Raw genomic sequence first — 23,955 nt, forward strand, 5'->3', positions numbered from 1 at the left:
TGTTGCAATATACCGGTAAGACTTTTAGCCTCAGTAAGGGCACTGAGGATCCATTTCCGTTGTCTTTCACTGAGCCTCCAGGGAACAGGCAAATAATTTAAAGTGCAAAAGCATCCTCAAAGATCAATCAATATTCTAATATGAAAGGGATATGAGTAATTGACTTCCTCCCCGGACAGGCAGGCCCCAAAGCACATGTTTAAGAGACATAACTTGTAAGTTACAGCGCCAACAATTAGACGCTTTATTTAGTCCTTTACTAAAAAGTCACTGTGGTGTCCAATATATCCTAAACATAATTTTTTGCTGAATGAGTCACAGCTTAAGGTCCACAGAAACAATAGGTATCAAATTTAGGGACAAGGCGATCAAACTCCTTATTCCATTCTTTTTCGAGACTTTGCATATCATATCGTCACGGCTATGTGTCTGGAATGAGTTTGATGTATTTTTATACCCATAACCACAGGGGAATGATACTTGGTGTTTGTGTGTGATAGGAATACAAAAGGCGAATATGAGAGAGGGACTAGGTGGGGGACTAGGTGGTATAGTGGCAAGGATGGTTAGACTGGGCCCAGGTTCAAATCCCTGCTCTCTGGGGAAAAAATGTATTGGCTGACCTTGAGCCAGTGTGGTGTGGTGGTTAAGAGTGTCGGATGGGTATCTGGGAGACCCGGGTCTGAATCTCCACTAGTGCCATGGAAACTTGCTGGGTGAGCTTGGGCCAGTCACACTTTTAGCCTAGGCGACCTCACAGGGCGGTTGAAGAAGAAGAGTAGGTTTTTATATCCCGACTTTCTCTACCACTTAAGGAAGAATCAAACCGGCTTACAATCACCTTCCCTTCCCCACAACTGACACTCTGTGAGGTACACGGGACTGAGAGAGCTGTGACTAGCCCAAGGTCACCCAGCTGGCTTCATGTGTAGGAGTGGGGAAACAAATCCAGTTCACCAGATTAGCGTCTGCCGCTCATGTGGAAGAGTGGGGAATCGAACCCGGTTCTCCAGATCAGAGACCTCTGCCCTAAACCACTGCTCTTAACCACTGCACCACGCTGGCTGGATAAAACGGAGGAGAGGAGAATAATGCAGGCCGCTTTAGGTTCCCTTTGGGGAGAAAGGCTGGCTACAAATGAGTAAGTGAATTAAATAAATAAAATTGATAAATCAAATTAACTCTTTCAGTCCAACCTGTTGTGAAGGTGAAGAGCCATGCACACTGCTTTCAGTTCCTGGCAGGAAAGGCAGGATAAAAATGCACAAAATATTATGGTTCAGTTTAGGTACCTCCTTAAAGGTTGAATGTGTGGAATATAATTTTTTTATAAGGCATGTACTGAATAAAATAGAATTAAGCCTTGTGGAAAAAAAATATAAGCAGAACCCTCATGCTGTCTATCACAATTTGTCCAAGGGTGTGTTGTGTTGTCCCTGCAGCTGTCTGGTTCAGGGTTCCCCCAATAGTCATGTGGGGTAATCCTGCTGTGTGGGGTGGGGTCTGAATGAACATCTGAACCTTCCTGTTCACTTAACCCCTCTTGCTCTCTAGCAGAAGCCCCAGTGGTATGCGGACTCCGTAATGTTCTTTCATGTTTTGCTTGTGTGTCTGATGTGCTCACTTTTTGGAAAGCCCCTGGCTATCTTTCTTTGTTTTGAGACCCAGATGGAGCTGTGTACCATTAATTTCTTGGGTGTTGTTATGTGCATGCTTGGAGTTGCTAAAGAGGAGCTGCCAACTTGGAAGGCTTTAAAAGCAGAGTGGACATGTCCACGGAGGAGAGGGCTATCCATGGCTACTGGTAAAAATGAATACTAGTCATGATGCATGCCTATTCTCTCCAGGATCAGAGGAGCATGCCTATTATATTAGGTGCTGTGGAACCGAGGTAGGACAATGCTGCTGCAGTCGTCTTGTCTATGGGCTTCCTAGAGGCACCTGGTTGGCCACTGTGTGAACAGCCTGCTGTACTTGATGGGCCTTGGTCTGATCCAGCATGGCTTTTCTTATGTTCTTATGAGTGGGGATTCTTCCGCTCCCTTTCCAGGAATCATTGCTTTGTGTTTTGGAGACTTTTTTGGGGGGGATCGTGTATCCCTCATGAGTTTCTTGGGGTTCTGTGGTATTGCCACTGTGCAATACCCTTTTAGTCTACCTATCTGTTTTCTAAGAATCCAGCCTGGATGGCGAAGAAGGTTCTCAGCTTCTTGGTTGCTTGCCAGTCTACCCAAGTGTGTGAGATGCCTGCCAGAAGAGGAATTTCAGTGTCTCTGGGAGGAACCACTAAGCTTCTTTCGTCTTGCTTCATTCAAACACTCATTCAGACGGGAGTAAAATATGGCCTGTGGACAGATTCATGTTCTCGGCTTAAGGATTCCCCAGGATGGCGAGTTCTTTAACAACAGCGCCTGCTTTTAGTGGAGAACAGGTACATTTAGGTACTTGGTGACTCTGTTCTCTCTATGCAGGCCTGGTTGGCAAATAATCTTTAAAAGGAACCGTAACTTCTGACTTTACAAGGCTCAGTCTGCTGAACACCAAGCTAAGCGATAACAGTCTTACAATTCTTTTCCTCAGCCGAAAAGCAGCCACAGGAGGCTGCCAAAGGAGGAATGGCTGGGAAGAACGGGTGCTTAACCCTTTCCCCTCTGGCCTTATGTTCACCTCCCTCTACAGTACCACAGGATTGCCAAGTCCCTCTTCGCTACCGACGGGAGGTTTTGGGGGCGGAGCCTGAGGAGGGTGGGGTTTGGGGAGGGGAGGGACTTCAATGCCATGGAGTCCAATTGCCAGAGCGGCCATTTTCTCCAGGGGAACTGATCTCTGTCGCCTGGAGATCAGTTGCAATAGCAGGAGATCTCCAGCCACCACAAACAGCAATGCTTTAAATGCTATAGTAATCTTATTCAATTTAGGCATGTACAAAAACACAATTATGAATTCATTATGTGTACAATAGTATGCATAAAAGTCAAAATCATATGGTTAAATGCGTTGTTCAGTACACATAATGAATTCATAATTGTGTTTTTGTACATGCCTAAATTGAATAAGATTACTATAGCATTTAAAGCATTGCTGTTTGTTTTTTCTGTTGTTCCTTGTTTGCTAACTTATGTTTATCTAAGTTAGCAGGCTAACTTATATTTATCTAACCACCTGGAGGTTGGCAACCATATGTGGAGTGTTGTAATAGCAAGAGATCTCCAGCTAGTACCTGGGGGTTGGCAACCCTATTCTACAAGCTATGCAGCAGGGATGTGATACCATAGATTCTACCCTCCAAAGCTGCCATTTCCTCTGGGGGAACTGGTCTCTGTAGCCTGGAAATCACCTGTAATTCCATGAAAACTGCAGCTCCACTTGGAGGTTGGCAGTAGGGTTGCCAGCGCCAGGTTGGTAAATACCAGAAGGTTTTGGGGGTGGCGCCTGAGAAGGGCAGGGTTTGGGGAGGGGAGGGACTTCAGTGGGTTATGATGTCATAGAGTCCAATTGCCAAAGCAGCCATTTTCTCCAGGTGAACTGATCTCTATCGGCTGGAGATCAGTTGTAATAGCAGAAGATCTCCAGCTAGCACCTGGAGGTTGGCAACCCTATATCCATAACTCCCCCTTTAAAGGGCTTTCTAAATCCTTTCCATATGTGGTGTAGCATGGCTGAGCCAAAGAAAATAGTTTATTTCAATGAAATGAGCTGAAAAGGAGTCGACGCGCAACTTAGCTCTGCCATTTTGAAATGGAGCTGAGCGCCACCCCTTCTCTGTACAACTTATTGGACTTTCGGGCTGCTCCGGAGTGGGGATCACATGTGCACGCGCACGAGTGTGCCCGATGCGCTTATGTCACTTCTGGGTTTACCCGTGGAAGCACCGTATTGCCGCAGCCACTTTAGCACTCATAATGCTAGCGTCTTTGTGAACTTGTGCTGTCCGCTGATTGGCTTTTCTGGAGAAGAGATAACATTTCTCTTTTATCCTATTTATCAGTATTCCAAGTGTGTCAGTTTTCAGTGAGAATGTCAATAACAAAGACAAGGTCAAAAGAGTTCTTGGGAAATACTGGAAGTTTTCCCTTTGAAAATGCCGGTGTTTAAACGTCTGCAGTCATCACTTTGGCAGTTCACTAAGTCATCGCTCAGAGCCAGCAGACGCACAGGCATCAAATAGCCAAAAGAAACTGCTTTCTTAAGCCTGTATACGGTGGTGTGCGCTCCTCTTGATCTTGCCAGCCGTCGAAAGCACATACAGCTTGATCTACAACACTGAGAAGCTGGGTGTCTGGATCAGGGCCAAGGAACGGGAGGAGAGAAGCCCTGTGCTGATTGCTAGGTGCTCTTCCTTCCCCCTGCAAAGCCATCAATAGAAGGACTAGGGGTGACAACGTTTTGAGATCCCGGATCACCCTTGAGTTCCAAAGCTTGGGACACTGTGCTGCTATAAATGCATTATTGATGGTGTTAGTAGTAAGTGTGGTGTTAGTAGGGTTGCCAACCAGGTGGGGCCTGGAAATCTCCTGGTATTACAGTTGATCTCCAGCCAACAGAGATCAGTTCCCCCGGAGAAAATGGCTGCTCTGGAGGGTATACTCTATGGCATTGTACCCCAGTGAGGCCCCTCCTTTCCTCAAACCCAGCCTTCCCTAGCATCCACCCCAAAACTTCCCAACCCAGACCTGGCAACTCTAGGTGTTAGGCCAGGAGGGGAGAGGAGGGGCTGCGGCTTGGTATGCAGAAGGTCCCAAATCCCATCCATGACATCTATAGTTAAAAGATCATGTAACAGGTGATGTGAAGGACCTTCGCCAGAGACCCTTCTGCCAGTCTGAGTAGACAATACTGATTTTGATGGACCAAGGGTAGGGTTCAATTGAAGGCAGCGTCATGTGTTCACATGAGCCCTCTCTTGGCCTATATTACTTTGCAGGGTAATTATGAGTAGGGGTGTACGTTTGGCAAAGCTGAACCAACCTCCCCGAAAAATATTTTATTGGTTTTTTGGGGGGGAGGTTATTCTGAAAAAAAATATGGTGGCGATTTAAAAGAGCCGAAAAAAAGATCCCAAATGATGCCAAAAAAATTCAGCATTGTTAGGCCCACTTCAGCCCTGCTGCCATTAAAAAAAACAGGGGGGGGGAATCTCCTATTCCCTTTCCTTCCCTCTCCCTCCTTCTCCCCCTCATCTGCTGGCTGGGTCTTGGAGGCGGCTCGGCCGGGCCCAGCATTCAGCTCTGCACCACTGCTGCCTCCGAAGTCCACTTGGGTTTGGCTGAACCGAGCCTAATGTTCAGCTCTGCGCTGCCTCTTGCCTCTGAGACCTACTTGGAGTTTGGAGGCCTCTGTAATTTTTCGAGTTTAATACACCTGAAAAATTTCAAATATCCCCCCCCCCCCAAAAAAAAAAGAAAGAAAAAAGCCGGAACCCCTCAATACCAGTATGGAGATTCGGCTTTTTTGAAAAATTCCCAGGTCTGTTAAACCCGAACCTGAAAAATACCGAAAAAAATGGTGCCCATTCCGTCACTCTGACTGCTACACCATGACTGTGCGGTTGGTCAACCTACCTTCTGAGCACAGGTTTTGGCTAGGTAGCCTTTGCTTCTCTCCTAACTCTGAACTGAAGTAGGGAGATCATCGTTGCATGGTGGGAAGGGAGGGAAAGAAAAACCACAAGGTTTGATGCTTCCAAAGGAGGAAGGGAAGAACCAGCCCTGCTAATGGATGAATCTACTGGGGAAAAGCTTACGTAGAAGCGATTGCGGTCCCGATGGGAACACCGGCTCGTCTCCTGGCAGTGATCCGTTCCCATCGCAGATGTAGCCAGCTTCTCCTCCCACTTGGTTTGAAGGGAGCATTGAGCTGGGTGTAAATATTCTCACTCTCCTGTCTTGCCTTTTGCAGCTCAGGTTCCAGACAGCGATGAACAATTTGTGCCTGACTGCCATTCCGAAAACTGTAAGTATTGTGTTTTGGGAGGGGAGGGGAGGCTGGGAAGGCAGGGCCTCGGTGGGCAAAGCCAGAACAATCTGAACTGCTGGCACTCTGCAAAGCATGGAAATGCCAGCAGCCAGATCCTGTTCAGAGTTGGGTGCCCCTTAGATGAGGGCAAGCCTGTTTTAAAGTCTGATAGTCTATCTTATTCGGCTGTAAGCTTCTGTTTTCTGTATATTTGAAGTTTTTTATTGATGTATTTAATAATTGCCAGTTTAACTTTAATGATATTGCTTCTACAGATCCCTCTCCTCCAGGTTAATTGTCTTTTCTTTTCAAATGCTGGTCATTCTTTGGAAGGATATTTGGGATGATAGAAGATACATTCTCCACTGTTAAAATAAGATTGTATTCAGCAATGAAGACAACCCAATGTCCCTACTGATTTTGGTGAAAACTCCATTAATTTTTAAAAAATGAGTTCCGGACAGTCACAAATAAAGACCGTTTGAGGAAAATGGCTTTATCCCTGTCACTTTCCTTCAGGCCCTAACAATTAAAATATATCTTTTCTTGATCATTTCATTAATTTCCAAAGTTCTCTCTAGCTATTCACCACCTGTAGGTTGATGGCATCTTTTCCACTCATGGGCAATTTATTGTGATATCTATCCTTATTCCCCACATCTTCAAAGGAGCTCAGGACAGCATACATGTTCATCCCTCCCTCTTTTTATCCTTACAACAACCCTATAAGGTAGGCTGTGAGAGAGGGACTGGCCACGGTTACCCTGTGAGCTTCATGGCAGATTACAGATTCAAATCCCCATCTCCCCAGTTGGGCAGCCCAGTCCTAAGGGGGGATACTTATGCTGTGCTCAGGGACAGTGTTCCTGCCTGTCTCTCCTCCCCCAAGCCTTCTGCCAACCCTTTCTGAGTGCAGCTTCTGGAATGCCACCTGAAAGCAAGTGGCCAGACTAGAGCAGTGACTCATGCAGAGAGTCTTCTTGGAGGGAGCTGCATCTCCACACTGGATGTGATCGGAACACTCAGTTACATCCAGTGGGGGAAAACACCTGAATGGTGTCCTTAATCTTGAGAAACGGACATAGTTCTAAAGAGGCCCATGTGTGGTCTCATGGAAGAAGCTGGAAGGCCATTTGGCACAAATCTCCATCCCTCAAATTGGGGCTGTCCTCCCTGCTGACCTCTCCCTTCCTCACAATGTGACCTTTGCTCCCTACTAAATGGAGGCTGCTTTGGCACGCTCGGGTTGGGTCCAAACAGGCAGTGCACCAGAGTACCAGTAGGATTCTGACTGCAAAGGCACTAGCAACATTTCTCTTTGCTTAGCTGCAAGGAGGTATGGTCCTGTTCCTACCCTGGGTGTATTCATTCCCGGAAGTGGCTCTTTTTGTTCTTTCTTGGGTTGGAGCTGGTGCATGCTCTTGGTGTCCAGAAGGCCACTCGATCCTGGAAGGCATATACAGACCTTATTTCTACCCAGTTTCACATCTGCCAATCGGCTTACTAGGTCCCTCCCATCCTTCAGTGGGAGGTTTTTAGGGTAGAGGTGAGGTGGGATCGCACATGCGTGCACGGCCGCGCCTACGCGAATACGTCAGTTCTGGTTTACAACCAGAAGTGCTGCATCAAGAGGCCTTTCCCACTCAAACTGGAAATTTGAGTGGAAAAGGCCTCTTGCGATACCTCTTACATACCTCTTACATACCGCTGTGGGCAGGCGTTGCCTGCCGGCCCTCAGCTGGTCAACGGGCAGCCAGGTGGATTGGCGGGGGTTTGCCCGCCACCACGTGGCACTTGGGAACCCTATCTGCCAAGTCTCCCATTCTGTCCAGTGTGCAGGTCAAGTTTTGCCTTGTTTCTGGTTACATTTGTCTTTGTGGCTAACTAAGCCGTGTTCTCATCCTCTGCTGCTGTGGGGTGATCCACTTCTGTTCCACTTTATGAATCCAACGCACTGCAGTGAACTGTTCAAGTGTAGAATGTGCAGGACTGGGTGTCCTTTGACACAGGGAGAGTTAATGTAGGAGTTGCAGCGAATCAGGAAGTGGGGCTGGGAACTGATCAGGACTTGCATGATCTCAAAATAAACACAGAGAAATGGAAACTTTTGATTAATTCCCCAGCCTTCCTTTGCAGATTGAATAGCTTCGAGTTCTGCTACAAAGCACCTGTGCTCAGGTTCTGTGGAGTCTTGAATCTAATTTTATTTAATGCGTTTCCAAGAGAATTTAAAACTGTGAGCAATGCTGTCAGAAACGGGTGAGAGGAAATCCTTGCCTGCCTTTTAAAACTTCATTCAGAGCAGCTCTGCCTGCCTTTGTAGGTAGGAAAAGGTTTACTTTTGATTTTTTCCCCCAGTAGCCCTTCACAGCCCACCAGCAAAAATCAAAAAGGAACCACAGAGTCCATGCTCAGAAGCATCTGGGTCTTGTAGACACAGGCAGCCATTTCAGTACCGCAATGGAGGGCAGTGCCTTTATGCCAGGTAAATGTTGCGCCAGTGGATCCAGTCTCGCTCTTCTCAGTTGGTCTGTTTTAGACATGTTTACCTTGAGTTGCTCCAGACCTTGCTGAGGACCTTGTTCTAATGAAAGTTAACTTTCCAAAATTCTCTTGATCTGATCTAGAATTGTTAGTGGCTGAAATTACTAAGTAGCATTGAAATTTAAGAAACATGGAGTCTTCTGAATTGGATCAGTCCTCAGTCAAATTCTGTAAGACCCATCAGCAAATACTTTTAGGGAGATACTGTATTATGAAACATTAACAAAAACACGAAAAGAGGCGAAAATCATTGGGATTCCTAAGACATGTAGATATCTTTCACAGCCATAATCTTATTGTGTTGTTGAAAACCATGGTATGAACCGCAGTGACTACTAAAGGTGAAATAAACTGATTACAAAGTATTTGGATCAAACAGGTTTTGTTAGCAATAATAAAATGGTTTCATGTCAGAAGACTGATATTAATTGGATTAAGGAGGATAATTATGAAGCACTGATTATTCTTGGACGTAGAAAAAGCATTCGATCATGTTGAATGGCTATACTTGACAGACAGTTTAGATAATCTTAATCTAAGAGGTAGATTTAAAGTGGCATCAGGACTCACTGCTGAGATTGCATTAATGGTACCCTATCAGAACATCTTCTGATGACTGGGGTATCATACAAGGCTGTCCCTTATGGCTGTTCTTTTAACTTGTTATAGAGCCTTTTGACATTATGATGCTCAGTAAGCAAGGTGGATAAAACTTGGTTCATGTCTCATCTGATGAACAGACTTTGCACACACCACTTCCAAACCCTACATAGATTTGAAAGTGGATTAGACAGATCCAGGGAGGCAGGATGGATTTGATTTTCAAATCGACTGAAATCATGATTGAAATCATGGTTAGAATCCCTAGTCAGTAAAACCAGATTTAAATCACGGTTTTCTACATAAAGACTTGGGAAGTATTCTGCTCAAAAGGTTTCACTTTTGGTTTTACTGCTTGCCCCTCCCTCCTCACACTTAGCTCCATGTGCAGATCTATTCTAAACAATCTTCTGCTCATTGAATTTCTTGTAACTTAGCACTTAACAGGTAAGGGGTTGATTCTGGGTACATAGATTTCCAAAGGAACAATGGGATTAAGGTCTTTTTTCTCAACTCAGTATGTTTATTTAATAACATTTTTTGCTGTGAAGAAGAGGCCTGTTATCTCTGCAGACACCAGTTCATAGTTTTGAGAACTGCAAAATCAAGCATCTGTGATAATATCTTCTAGATACAAAAATGGCCCAAAATAGTCTTACAGAAACCTCTGGAAGAGCATGATATTGTGAATGGATTAATGGAATTAATTTAACAAAAAATGCAAACATTGCATGAATATACAGTCTCATGGTACATAATTAAAAACAAATCTTTATTTCATGATGGGCTATAATGTATCTTAAACAGAAAACGATCTTTAGGTAGATATTTCCTCAAAAAAGCATTTTATTTTAAAAAATCTGATTATTATTTTTAAAATAATTGATTTTTATGCACCCTGCATGGAGGAGAGGACCATCAGGGGCTGCTAGCCGTCATGACTAAAACGAACCTCCATAGTCAAAAGCAGCAAGCCTTTGAATACCATTGCTCAGAGGGCAGCTTGAGGGGAAGGCTTTGGCCTATGTGTAGGGTTGCCAGGTCCCTCTTTGCCACTGGCGAGAAGTTTTTGGGGTGGAGCCTGAGGAGGGCGAGGTTTGGGGAGGGGAGGGACTTAAATGCCATAGAGTCCGATTGCCAAAGCTGCCATTTTCTCCAGTTGAGCTGATCTCTATCAGCTGGAGATCAGTTGTAATAGCAGGAAATCTCCAGCTAGTACCAGGAGGTTGGCAACCCTAAGCTTGTGAGTGCAACAGAACTTTACACCATCCTAAAATCATTGTCTGTTTCTATAGGCAAGACTCAAATTTCATGAGCTCCCAAGGCTCAGCCCAGGCTATACCTGGCCGGACATACCTTATGGAACACAGGTGAGCCACTGCAATGACCAGATAGGTTGTTTGTAACACAGCCTGCCCTTTCCCAGTATTAATTTAGATTTGCCTCGCTCTTCCCTGTCTCACCCACAAGGAAGTGTTCCTCGGGTGGTAGGTCAAGCCACCAAATGGAGCCCAAACAGAAAGGCGTTAATTTACAGTTTAAATTACAGGCGGAAAAGTACCGGCTGGATATTAGGAAACTTTTTTTTTTTTACAGAAAGAGTTGTATAGCAGTGGAATGGGCTGCTTAGGGAGCAGGTGAGCTTCCCCTCGCTGGCAGTCTTCAAGCAGCATCTAGACCAACCCATGTCAGGGATGCTTTAGGTTGATCCTGCATTGAGTGGGGTTGGACTAGATGGCCTGTATGGCCCCTTCCAACTCTCTGATGCTATTACAAAGCTGATGTATGTTAAGGGTAGAACTCCCACAGACAGAAAGGTGAGATATGAATGTGGCTCGTTTGTTGCCAGTTTTCTAATAAGTCGTCCATAGTAAGTGATGATAAATCCAGAGGCGTAGCCCTGTTAGTCCGTTGCAGAAAAATAAAAGCAGAAGTCCAGTGGCAGAAAAATAAAAGCAGAAGTCCAGTGGCACATTAAAGACTAATAATATATATTCCAGCATGAGCTTTCGTGGGTCAGAGCTCACTTCGTCAGATACGTTGGCGTGTATATGCATAGCAATTACATTTATAGTTACAGTTACAAGCAAAAAAGGGTACGAGTGGGGAGATGTTACTAAGAGAGGCCGGTTAGAAACATCAGTTCTCTTTGGAACTGTTTCTAACTTGCGTCTCTCGGTAGCATCTCTTGGCTCCTGCTTTTCTGTTGCTTGTAAGTTTATTTGCTTTGTTTTTACCCTGCCTTTCTCTGCAGCCGGGGACCCAACGCAGCCTGCATCATTTTTCTCTCTTCCATTTTATCCTCACAACAACCCTGTGAGGTAGGTTAAGCTGCGAGTGCATGATTCGCCCCAGGGCACCCTGCGAGTTTTCACGGTAGAGAGACTTGAGGTCTAAATATATATCTCCTATGGATGTACACTGCATGCATCTGTTGAAATCAGCTCTGACGCATGAAAGTTTATGCTGGAATAAATATTTCCCTCCAACACTAGATATATGCTGCTCAAGATCAATTGATCAAGGAGCTTCTAAGGGATAAAAGGAACGGAATAAATATTGTTAGTCTTTAAAGTGCCACTGGATTTCTGTTTAATTTCATGGTAAGTGATGTTCCATTCCTCCCCTTCAATGTGCCTCATGTTACTCAATGTTACTCATGAATGGAGGAGAGCATGAAAGCAAGGGGAAAGGTTAGTTTGAATCTTTCCCCAGAAGCTGAAGTGGCGTTCTGTATTGAGCACTGTGATGAAATTGCCTTGTAAAAACTTTTGTTTCAAAACAACAACCCCACCCCCAAAAAACTGGAATTCCCAAGGTCAATACTGCTGAATAAACCGTCCTATTTTCAAGAGCAACTGGGAAATGGTATCCAATGTCATACCAGGGCATATTCCAGCATCCTCTGTTCTGTCTCATTGCAAGGGGTCCCGTGAGGCATTATCTCCCAGTGCGTCCATTTGTGGAAGCCAAAAGTCTTGGATGGGTTCCATGGAAGTTGATTTGGGAGGGTTCACTTCAGTATATCTGTATGAGTTCAGGTCTACAGGAGGATAATAAGCAACACATAGCATTTTCAGTGTTCGCAGTGTGTAGTTTATGTTATCATGGTCAACTTTACAACTCCCCTGTACATGTTTCCACGATAGTTTTTTGCAGAAATTTGCAGCAAATTTCTAGGCCCTGTTTTGACAAAAAAGTCAAATTCCCCTGATTTTCTTAATGCTTGTTTTTTTACTGAATAATCACTCTCATAGTGGAGAAAATGGCACAATTTCTGAGACTTGCTGTGAATGTTTGCCAGCAAGTTATTCAGAGGGCTTTTACTAATTCTAGCATCTTTTTATCTATTTATGTTCTAACCTTGTCAGAAATGCTCAACTGCAACAATTCTATGTTACTATGTAGATACCCCATATTTTGATTTTATGCCAATAAAGGAGATTGTATTGTTAAACTCCCCTGTAAAGGAGGCTGCTTTTATAAACCCCACATTGCTGATGAGGCTGAGAGTGTGTGGATCGAGACAGTGTAACTGAGGCCTTTTATGCAGGGACGTTTCCCTGCGGTCACCCATGCCGACTTGCTCTGGGGCTTCCTTTTGATTATGCAACCCATGGGGAAATGTCCCTGCATAAAAGGCCCACGACAGAATCGAGGGTTAAAGCAGGCACTTCCTAGATTACAGTTTATTTTTATAATCTTTTTCAGAGCATGATGTCTGGCATTCTAGAGCCCCCTTATTTTATTAGGTGGTGGAGTGAATGGAGGTTGTGGGCTCTGCACCCCGTCTTCTGGGTGAAGTCCAGGTCGAAATGCATCTCTTAAAATGATGAGCGTCTCTCTGCAATTCCACTTGTCCTTCTGTATCACCGTAGATCCTTGTACCAGATGCCTCCTGAAACGGGCCAACCCTTCTCCACCTCCCAAGGCTTGGGAGCAGATGCCCCAGCTGCATACCAACGCCCGTTGTCTGCCCCATGCCTGCCGTACCCCCCGCAGGGCTTCAAGCAAGAGTTCCATGACCCCATGTACGAGCAGGCAAACACGGCAAGCGGCGGCGGATCCCGGTACACAGCAGGGATGGTGATCAAGCAAGAGCAGATGGATTATGGTTTCGATGCAGGTAGGATGTGAGCCATGAAGACCAAGGAAGTTTGTGAGAGGGTCATGGAGACAGGCCAATCCATGATGTCTTCAAGATGGTGCGTCTGCACTCGGAAGATTTATACCAATTGAACTGTCTTTTCCTGTCTTGAGTGAAGAACTGTGGGAGTTGTTCTACATCTTGTTCTTCAGCAGATAGTAACGGTCCCCAAGGCCGAATTATACTTTCCTGTTTTCTTAGAGCCAGCATGACGTAGTGGTTGAGAGCGATGGGCTCTAACCTGGAGAACTGGGTTTGATTCCCCACTCCCTCTACATGAGTGGCGGGCTCTAATCTTCACCCCCAGGAACCCAACCTGGAGGTTGCAGGTTTTTATTTTTAGGCAAATTGCTGTTCTATAATCTCATGTAAAGAAATGCATAGCAGAGGAAGAAACTTTGGGCGAAAACGCATGGTCGCTTTAGGGCGAAAACGCATGGTCGTTTTAGCCTCCTTTATTCCCTGTTTGAGCCAGGATTCAGCCAGGAACAAATGCACATTCGGCGAAACGCATGCGTTCGATCCTGGCTGAATCCGGCTCAAACAGGGAATAAAGGAGGCTAAAGCGACCATGCATTTTTGCCTTTTTTGTTGGACTGGTGCAGGTTATTTTGTTAGTTTTCAGTCTTTTCAGCGTCACCGCTTGGACGCTCACAAAACAACCTACACATTTTAATTTCCTCTGCATCGTTCTGTGTTGAGACCGCACAACATATCACTCTACATCGGAACAGATTAGGACTTGTTTTTGACTTGGAGACACCTTTTTGTTTCCTGCTTCATTTCCTTAATTTCCCAGTCTGGAAACACCCAACACTGAGAGGGCTTCTCTGCCAAACTATAAGGCTTGCAAACTGTTGAGTCAGGATTTATGGTCCATTGGCTGTTGTAGGGGAGCCTGCCCTACATTTGCACATCTCAAAAAAACAGCGATAGTTTTTTTGGACTGTTGGGCAGCTATTTCCAAGGGCAAGCTCTTGTGCCCCCCCAGGTGAGATTGTGGTGGTCTTGCACCCCCCTTTGGAGAGACCTGCATGTCCCCCACTGGGGCTGCTCCACTCACTCCACTCCTACAATCCTTTGTTGTCTTGCCCTGCTAGCGCCCCCCCCCCCAGCAACAGCAGAGCAATTGAGACCACGCATTAGGAATGACGGTGGATCTTGGCTGCGCTAAGCAGCTGTCTAGCCTTGCTCGATTCCCCCCCCTCAAATGTTTTTGTACCTCTTCACAGCCTCTTTCTTTGATGGGCAGAGGTTGCTCTTTCCTTCGAATCTGACCCGTGCTTAAGTTGCACCCCCTCCTAAAAAAAAAAAAACTTTCTTCCAACTAGACCCTAGGTATTGGTGGGGGAAGAAAATCTTGTGCATTTGGTAATCTTAAAACACAGGCGGAGAAACAGACGGAGCCGTTGTGCTCCCCGGGGCTGGTGTTACGTTATATAACCTTGAACTTCCCTCCTCCCTGTCATTTGGCATGGAGCCAGCCACTTCATGAATGGATCAGAGAGGAATTTCATTCACAAAATGGAGGCACAGGAACTGAGCTCTGGGTTGGGAGTGTCGGATTTCACCACTCAAGCTCCTCGGGCAGGCGTGCAGGCTGGGAACTCGAGCCAAGCCTTGGATTGCTGCCCGGGAAAGTCAGGACAAGGGGAGAAAGTGACGGCTTCCTAGCTCAGGGGCATCGAAACGGGTTGGCTAGAAGTGGGGTGTTCGGGCCAGCTCAGGCTGGAAAAAAGAACCCACTAACCCACTCATGGGGCTGCTCATATCCCCATGGGTGGGTTTTAAAGGTTTTTCTGGGTTTACCTCTGCATTGAACTTTGTGGGCTGTATGCTAGTGGCATTAGGGCTCTTGTGCAAGTTTATCATTGTTACGGTCATTGACCAGCACATGTATAAAATACAGTCTTAAACCGACACTTATATAAAATGCAGTCAATAATCCTCACTAAAAAAATTACATAAACTACCATAATAGTAAAAATTACGTACATCCGTAATCAAACATGTACCTAATTAAATATAAGAGGACCTATACAGCGAACCTGAGTCTACTGTAGATAAATTATGTAAACCTTCACTTCAGCACATGATTTTACTTTATATAAAAGGTTATTAACCGTCCTTCTTTCTTACTAAATCATTTCTTTCTTAATGGCCAAATGACAAAATTTTGCCACAGCATAAGACACATGAGCCTCCTTATCTTCCAACAGGTATCTAATCTGAGACTACTTGTGCAAAACAACAGTTTTTAAAATGTTTAAACTTATTGCATTATGTCATTAATGACAAAGAGCAAGCCAAAATCGCCTTTTCTCTACCCCCCTCCCCCAAGACCAGCATTTATTTATTTAGACACACCTTTCTGCTCAAGGCTATAGCAGTACTAGACAGATAGATAGAGACACACCCCAGATGTCAATTTCATTTAATAAATCTGCCAAAAATGTTTACTGTTTAAATGCTAACTAGCTCACAGTCTATCTAGCCTGCTTACATATTATCTGCTCTGCTACTGACTTTTGTTAAGAAAAATCAGCACATTAACTGCAGTGCTGCCTATCTCGTGCAGACAATGAACAGAAAAGCCAGCATGGGGGGGGGGAATTCTGCACACTATAGAAACTTAGACTAGAAGGGACCTCAAGGGTCATCTAGTCCAACCCCCGGTACAACACAGGAAATTCACAACTACCTTCCTCCCCCATTTCCCCCAGTGACCCCTGCTCTATGCCCAGAGGAAGGCAAAAAACTTCCAGGATCCCTGGGCCAATCTGGCATGGAGGAAAATTCCTTCCTGACCCCAAAGTGGTGATTGATATTACCCTGGGCATGTAAGAAAGGGCCACGAGAGCTGAGCACTGGCTCAACCCTTCCTGCCCTCCCTCTCATGATATGCCTGTTCACAGAATCAGCATTGCTGTCAGATGGCCATCTAACCACTGCTTCAAAACTTCCAAAGAAGAAGAGCCCACCACCTCCCGAGGAAGCCTGGTCCACTGAGGAACCGCTCTGACCGTCAGGAAGTTCTTCCTAATGTTTAGCCGAAAACTTCTTAGATTTAATTTCAACCCCTTCGGTTCTGGTCCGACCTTCTGGGGCAACAGCAAACAACTCCACTCCATCCTCCATATGACAGCCCTTCAAATACTTGAAGATGGCTATCATATCACCTCTCTGTTGTCTCCTCCAGGCTAAACATACCCAGCGCCTTTAACCTTTCCTCATAGGACAGTCTCCAGACCCCTCACCATCTTTGTTGCCCTCCTCTGGACAATGTTCTATGATAGCTCCCCCACCGTTAAATTTTGAACCCATACTTACAAAATAAATACTGCTTTGATTCCACACTTCTACTTTTCAGGGAACTTGACTGCTAATAGAGGGCCTTCTTGGGGGGTGGGGGATTTTGCTCAAAGACAGCCTGGTCTTGCTGAGGTTATGAGAAGGAAGCAGAGGCTGTGTCTGTGCTTTAGCACACATGGAAGGCTGGCTCTGTAATGGGGCCACCTGAGGTGGCAGGATTTTTTTTTGGGTGGACAGCAACCTTCTGACCTACCTGCTGCTCTTACCTGGGAGCTAGAAGGGATAATCCTCCTTAACTCCTTGCTCCTCCAGTCCTCTTTGAGAGCAGGGCAGCAAGCCTAAATGCCAGTTCCCAAACTCTCATGAGATTCCATCTTCTAAGGAGAGTTTGGCGACCATTTCTGATGGTCTGTGACCTTGGGAGAGCTCAGGAAGCCCTGTAGCGGGCATACATGGCTAGGTGTGCTATTTTTTAAAAAAAAGCTGTAGAAGAGGTAAAGAGGGTTATCACAACTGGTTCTTGGGTGGGGGTACCTTAATGAGGTATGTCGGGTGGGGGGGGGGAGTGGTGACTTCTGCTACCATCTCAGGCAGCAAAACACTCCAAGCAACTGCCTCTCGTATGCCGCTAGAAAGAAGGTTCCAAAATGCATCTTCTAACTCCAGTGCATTTTGCTTGTCTTGCAGATGTTCCCAGCTGCCATTCGATGTACGCAAGCATGGAGGGATTCCCGAATCGTTCCAACCCTGATGGTATGTTAGGCGAGAAGCCTTCTGGGTTTCCATTTTCTTTGCCTGGAATCTAGGAGATAAAAAAATAAGGCCAAGGCTGATGGTGCAAAACAAAGCAATAATATATTTTATTACTCAGTTAAAATTCCCTATGCGTTTTGCCAATGGTTTTTTCAGTGGAGTCTTGCAGTAATTCTCCAACAAGAGTATAAGCTCAGTAGCCAATTGCCACTGGAAGGACCCTTCTTTATACCCATTCACTCTTCCCCCTCCCTGTTTTATCACGATTTGGGAAAATTTGCAGTGCCATGACTTAAACGTGGCAGAAAACAAGCAGGTGGCTGGTTTGTGGCCATCAGCAAAGCACCTAATAATTATGCTTTCAGATTTCTGCAGTCTTTGTTGTATTACATAGCTTATTAGATATCTCACCCTCAGTTACTAGATTTCTCTTCCTCTCCGTGAGAAAGACAAACTCTGTGTGTATGTATGTAAAGTGCCATCAAGTCACAGCCAACATGGTGACCCTATAGGGTTTTCAACACAAGAGACATTCAGAGGCCTCATTTTAATTTTCAGAAAGGAACAGCTCTGTGTCTGACAGAAAGCTCAAAGCAGGGGCAAAATTGGGTTCTTCTATAACTTGCATGATCTCTCTCTTTCTTTCTACTCTCTTTCTTCCTTTCTGGCTGAGGAGATAACAGGAGAGGGGAAAGGAGGCAAAAAAAGGCAGCCCAAGGAGCTTTTGAGGTAAAGAAAAGCCTCAGCTGGAAATGAAAGTATAAAATCGGCTGCAAGCCTAATGCTGTGAAGATCTTAAAGACGCAGTAAACTCCTTTCCTTTAAAAGGCATTAAATAGTTTACCAACCTCTCTTCTATTGTCTCCATATATTTATGTGTTTTTGCCCTCAACTTGTAGCCAACTTATGGCAACCCCATAGGGTTTTCAAGGCAAGAGATGTTCAGAGGTGGTTTGCCATTTAGGGTTGCCAACCTCCAGGTAATAGCCAGAGATCTCCTGCTATTACAATCTCCAGCTGATAGAGATCAGCTCACCTGGAGGAAATGGCCACTTTGGCAATTGCACTCTATAACATTGAAGTCCCTCCCCTCCCCAAACCCCGCCCTCCTCAGGCTCTGCCCCCAAATCCTCCCGCCAGTGGCGAAGAGGGACCTGGCAACCCTATTGCCATTGCCTCTTCTGCATGGAGACCCTGGACTCTCTTGGTGGCCTCCCATCCAAATACTGATCAGGGCCAATCCTGCTTACTTAGCCTGTCTCCATTATATGACAAAAACCCCTAATCTGGAAATCCTAGAAGCAGAGGGGGAGTAGTGGTCAAACAGAATCCCTCCAGTTGCCCACACCAAGAGATTGAATGAGTCCAGGGAAGCTTTTCCGGGGAATGATGGGTCTCCATAGGATCAGCCCTGGCCATTCGGGAGCGTTGGGGAAGAAGTGGCTTTCTTCACTATTCTGGCGGGCAACCCTGGATGTTGGTTACTTTAATGTTGGGAAACAGTAAAGGTCAAATCCTGGCCAGTGTGGTGTGGTGGTTAAGAGCGGTGGACTCTTAATATGGAAAACGGTGTTTGATTCCCCACTCCTCCACATGAGCGTCGGACTCTAATCTGGTGAACTGGGTTGGTTTCCCCACTCCTACACATGAAACCAGCTGGGTGGCCTTGGGCCAGTCACAGTTTTCTCAGAACTCTCTCAGCCCCACGTATCTCACAAGGTCTCTGTTGTGGGCAGAGGAAGGGAAGGGGATTGTAAGCCAGTTTGATTCTCCTTAAAAGGTAGAGAAAATAAGCATATAAAAAACCACTCTTCTTTTTCTTTAGCAGGGTACGGTTATGAGAAGCAGATGCGTCTGTTTGCTGACGACGTTTGCATTGTCCCAGAGAAGCTTGAAGGTTAGAAACCAAATCCTGTTGAGCTTCAGCATTGAGCTGAGTCCCCCACCCCTTTCCCCACACTCAGAAGACGCATGTGAGAACTGAAGAGGCATCAGTTCAATAGACTGGATCCCATGGCAGGTTGCCACTTAGAATAATAGAATCATAGCATCATAGAGTTGGAAGGGACCACCAGGGTCATCTAGTCCAACCCCCTGCGCAGTGCAGGAAATTCAGAACTATCTACCCCCCACACCCCCAGTTTCCCCTGCTCCATGCCCAGAAGATGGCCATGATGCCCTCCCTCTCATGATCTGCCTAAGGTCATAGAATCAGCATTGCTGACAGACATGTGCCAGAGCTCGTGCGCGAGCCGAATCGCAAAGTCATTGTAAACAACCCGGGTGGTTTGTCCGCTTGACTGTACCCCGCGTCTTGTGTTTCCACTGATCATATCTCGCTTCCAAACTGGACTGTAGCGACTGCATCAAATACAATGCTTTGCTTTTTGACCCCAGGCAAGCTATGAGGATGAGCTTGGGCGCAAGGGGGATGATGTCACAGGATCCAAGCTGTTGGGGGCAATTCAGGGACAGCGGACGCAATCCCACCTCTTTCTTCGTGTTCTCACACTCTTTCCAGAGCCTTTCCCAAGAGAGAGGAGCAGGTCGCCCTGACTAGAGAACTCGTCTTGTCATAGACCAGCACCAGACCCCAGACAAACAGCAAATCCCCCATTACCATATTTCAAAAGATCACCTATGCTTAGAAGTAGCACCCCACGCAACACTTGTGATTCTGGTGTCTGTCACAGAATCTTGAAAGTTCCTCTTGCCAGTTCCAAATCTATGGGGTGCCTCCCTCACTCCTGAGTTTTGGCTCTAGACTAAGTATGCTGCTTGACAGACATACAACTTCAAGAATTAAATAGTGCTGCTAATAAAACATCCTCCCCATCAAATGTAAGGGTATCTTTTGACTTTTTTCAGCCCTCCCCATACTTATCTCACCTGTGTGATCCTTCTCAACGTAGAGCCATTTCTCTGGCCAGATTTAATGTTTTGCCATCTGCGCTACTCGAAGGCAGATTTCGGAAAATCCCTCTGTCTGACAAGCTTGCCCTTGTGGCAACAATTGTATTGAAACAGTTGCTCGTGTCTTATTTTGTTGTAGTTTCTACGCAGAATCTCATATTAAACTTTTATGTCCCCTGTTGATTAATAGACAGAATGTCTCAGATTCTTTTAACGTTTCCTATTTATTGAACGATTGTTCGCCCCAAATATTGGGGATGGTGGCACAGTTTTTAAAGTTTGTTTTAAAAGCCTGCCAAACAGTTAATTAGATGGCAGTATCAACAAACAGCGCTGTTCGATGTAACTGTCTTTTAACTATTCTATAAGGGGCACTTTTTAATATCTCCATTCCTTTTGTACCCTTCTGTATTATGTTTTTATGCCAATAAAGGAATTATGATGATGAAGTATGCTGCTTGCTAGCACTATCTTTACTTTTTCTAGATTTCTTCTCTGCTTAACCCAGAAATCTCTTTTGAACACAGTCCTGGATCATACCATACCACACCATGTGTGTGTTAAGTGCCATCAAGTCACTTCTGTCTCATGGCGACCCTATGAATCAATGTCCTCCAAAACGTCTTTTTGTTTTGCTCTGTACCCTTGCTCAGGTCTTGCAAACCGAGGGCCGTGCCTTCCTTTATAGAGTCCATCCATCTCTTGTTGGGTCTTCCTCTTTTCCTGCTGCCTTCAACTTTTCCTAGCATTATTGCCTTTCCCAGTGACTCTTGTCTTCTCGTAATGTGACCAAAGTACGACAGCCTCAGTTTAGTCATGATATGATATGATTAGATTTTTATCCCTCCCCAGACAAGGCTGGGCTCAGGGCAGCTCACAACCATCATTATACAAGCATAACTCCATTCCATTTTAAAATGATACATTATAATACTTAATAATGTACCAATTAAACCTCCAATAAAATCCCCAGTTTATATGTTCCAAGATCCAAGGTGCCAGTCAAGTGCATTAGTAAACCCTTTGGTCAGGAGAAGGAGGTGGGTGGGATTAGGGTTGCCAGGTCCCTCTTTGCCACCGGCGGGAGGTGTTTGGGGTGGAACCTGAGGAGGGCGGGGTTTGGGGAGGGGAGGGACTTCAAGTCGTAGAGTCCAATTGCCAAAGTGGCCATTTTCCCCAGGGGAACTGATCTCTATCGGCTGGAAATCAGTTGTAATAGCAGGAGATCTCCAGCTAGCACCTGGAGGTTTGGCAAACTAAAGTTAGCATGCTGACAAGAACTTAGCAAACAAAAACAGCAACAAATTGCACAATACAAGGAAAGTAACAAAAGTGGTATTAATATATCTTAGCCACTGTTACATATAAGCACATAGACAAAAAATTCTGTGCATTACACTCTGATACAAACAGTATCTAAAGGTACAGTCCTTTCTGGGATGTGAAATATGTTCCGTTTTTCCGGAGAATCACTATGCAAAATTGCATGTGTTGCACGTCCCTTGTCCAAGAGGTATATTTCAGGTTCGTTCTACAGGAGTCCGGTAACCATCTGTTTCGGCTTATAAAAACCTTCCTCAGGGACCACTAGATAATAATAAAGCAACTAATAAAGTACACAGAAGCAAAATGGCATAAAGAACAGAATACATAAAGTTATCATAAATCAAACACACGCTTGCTGTTAATAACTTGCTTGCGCGTTGGCAAAGTAGCATTAAGTGCGGGAAGGTGGGGCACAAACAAAGAGGCGGAAGGAGGGAAGTTGAACTGTGCAGTCTCTCCATCTCCCCCCTTGTCCTCACAGGAGACATCAAGCAAGAAGTGGGCAGCTACCGAGAGGGCCCTCCTTATCAACGGCGGGGGTCTCTGCAACTCTGGCAGTTCCTGGTCGCTTTGCTCGACGACCCCAGCAACTCCCATTTCATTGCCTGGACCGGCCGAGGGATGGAGTTCAAACTCATTGAACCAGAAGAGGTGAGAGGTCCCTGTCTTTTCCCCCTGCCACAAGTAGGGTTGGCAGCTCCGTAATGGGAAATACCTGGAGATTTTGGGGGTGGAGCCTGAGGAAGGCAGGGTTTGGGGAGGGACTTCAATGGGGTACAGTGCCATAGAGTCCACCTTCCAAAGCAGCCATTTTCTCCAGGGGAACTGATTTTGGTCACTTGGAGAGCAGTAGTAATAGCAGGAGATCTCCTGCCACCACCTGGAGTCTATCAAAAAATACACACTATCTAGGTGCTGGACACGAAATTCACAAAATATACAGCACTTTTGCTCAAGAAGCTCCTTTAGGACTATTATAATGTGTTGTATTCACACAATTAAATAAAGTATAACACAATACAAACCCTTTATATATCCTTTACAGAATGGGAAGGTTTGTATTGTGTTATACTTATATTTAATTGTGTGAATACAACACATTAAAATAGTCCTAAAGGAGCTTCTTGTACTATTTGACTATAATATTATTTCAGCCATGTTTGGGCTATTAGAATTCCATAATTTATATTTATAATTTTCATTGAGCAAAAGTGCTGTATATTTTGTGAACCACCTGGAGTCTGGCAACCCTACACACAAGCCTAACCCTTGTCAAGCTGTGGCTGCCTGTTGCAGCTATGGGAAGAGCACTCTGCACATGCACAGAGGCCTCCTTCTTGCCAGGTCTTTAAAAAGCTACTCTCTCCTAAATAGGTTGCCACTGGATGGGGGAGGCCTACCTCATATTATATAGGGCACAGTTTCCATTCTAGATTGGCCCTGTAGGCCAGGGTGGTTATAGTGGTTGGAATGCTGGATTTGGATTTTGGAGACCCAGGTCTGAATCTCCACTCTGCCATGCAAGCTCTCTGGGTGACCTTGGGTCAGTTACATGCTCTCAGCCTAACCTACCTCACAGGGTTGTCCCCGTGAGGAGAAAATGGAGGAGAGGAGAACAATATGTAAACTGCTATTAAGCAGGACATTGATATTTTCCCCCTTGTCTCTCCGTTCTGAATTGTTCCTGTAGGTGGCCCGACTTTGGGGTATCCAGAAGAACCGGCCGGCCATGAACTACGACAAGCTGAGTCGTTCGCTGCGTTACTATTATGAAAAGGGAATTATGCAAAAGGTTGGTTTGCGATTGGAACTAGGCTTTTAGCAATCTATTGCTATATATACATGATTTGAGCTTTGTGTGTGAGAAGGGAAAGATGGGGGTGGGATGTGGGGTGGGCTTGTGCCTTATGGAACATCCAGCAACCCTTTTCTTCTCTGGGATACTGAGAATTCAAGAGCCAGTGTGATGTCGTAGTTAGAGTGCTGGACTAGAACCTGAGCAACCCAGGTTCGAATCCCCGCTCAGCCATAGCAGCTTGCTGGGTGACCTCGGGGCCGTCACTGTCAGCCTAACCTAACTTACTAGGACACTATTGTGAGGGTAAAAGATAGGAAGGGAGAACAATAATTTAAATGGCTTTGAGTTCCCATTAGGAAGAAAAAAAGGTAAAGCTAAAGGTCCCCTGTGCAAGCACCGGGTCATTCCTGACCCATGGGGGTCACATCTCGACCTTTACTAGGCAGACTTTGTTTACAGGGTGGTTTGCCAGTGCCTTCCCCAGTCATCTTCCCTTTACCCCCAAGCAAGCTGGGTACTCATTTTACCGCCCTCGGAAGGATGGAAGGCTTAGTCAACCTTGAGCCGGCTACCTGAAACCAACTTCCATCGGGATCGAACTCAGGTC

The 23,955-nt window shown here is 45.5% G+C and overlaps 1 protein-coding gene across 1 annotated transcript in view; it reads left to right on the forward strand.

Annotated features, from left to right (window-relative positions):
• The window catches only part of ETV4 (ETS variant transcription factor 4), a 36,367-nt gene that overhangs the window by 10,926 nt on the left and 1,486 nt on the right, over positions 1 to 23,955 (forward strand). Inside the window, exons 4-11 of the mRNA XM_056863489.1 lie at positions 5,899 to 5,952; positions 8,314 to 8,440; positions 10,395 to 10,469; positions 12,978 to 13,225; positions 17,246 to 17,311; positions 19,140 to 19,208; positions 22,032 to 22,201; positions 23,241 to 23,342. Of these exons, the coding sequence (XP_056719467.1) occupies positions 5,899 to 5,952; positions 8,314 to 8,440; positions 10,395 to 10,469; positions 12,978 to 13,225; positions 17,246 to 17,311; positions 19,140 to 19,208; positions 22,032 to 22,201; positions 23,241 to 23,342 (911 nt within the window). The remainder of the gene's footprint in view (positions 1 to 5,898; positions 5,953 to 8,313; positions 8,441 to 10,394; positions 10,470 to 12,977; positions 13,226 to 17,245; positions 17,312 to 19,139; positions 19,209 to 22,031; positions 22,202 to 23,240; positions 23,343 to 23,955) is intronic.

The sequence above is a fragment of the Euleptes europaea genome, chromosome 18 (assembly GCF_029931775.1).
Source record: "Euleptes europaea isolate rEulEur1 chromosome 18, rEulEur1.hap1, whole genome shotgun sequence".
Taxonomy (NCBI): Eukaryota; Metazoa; Chordata; class Lepidosauria; order Squamata; family Sphaerodactylidae; genus Euleptes; species Euleptes europaea.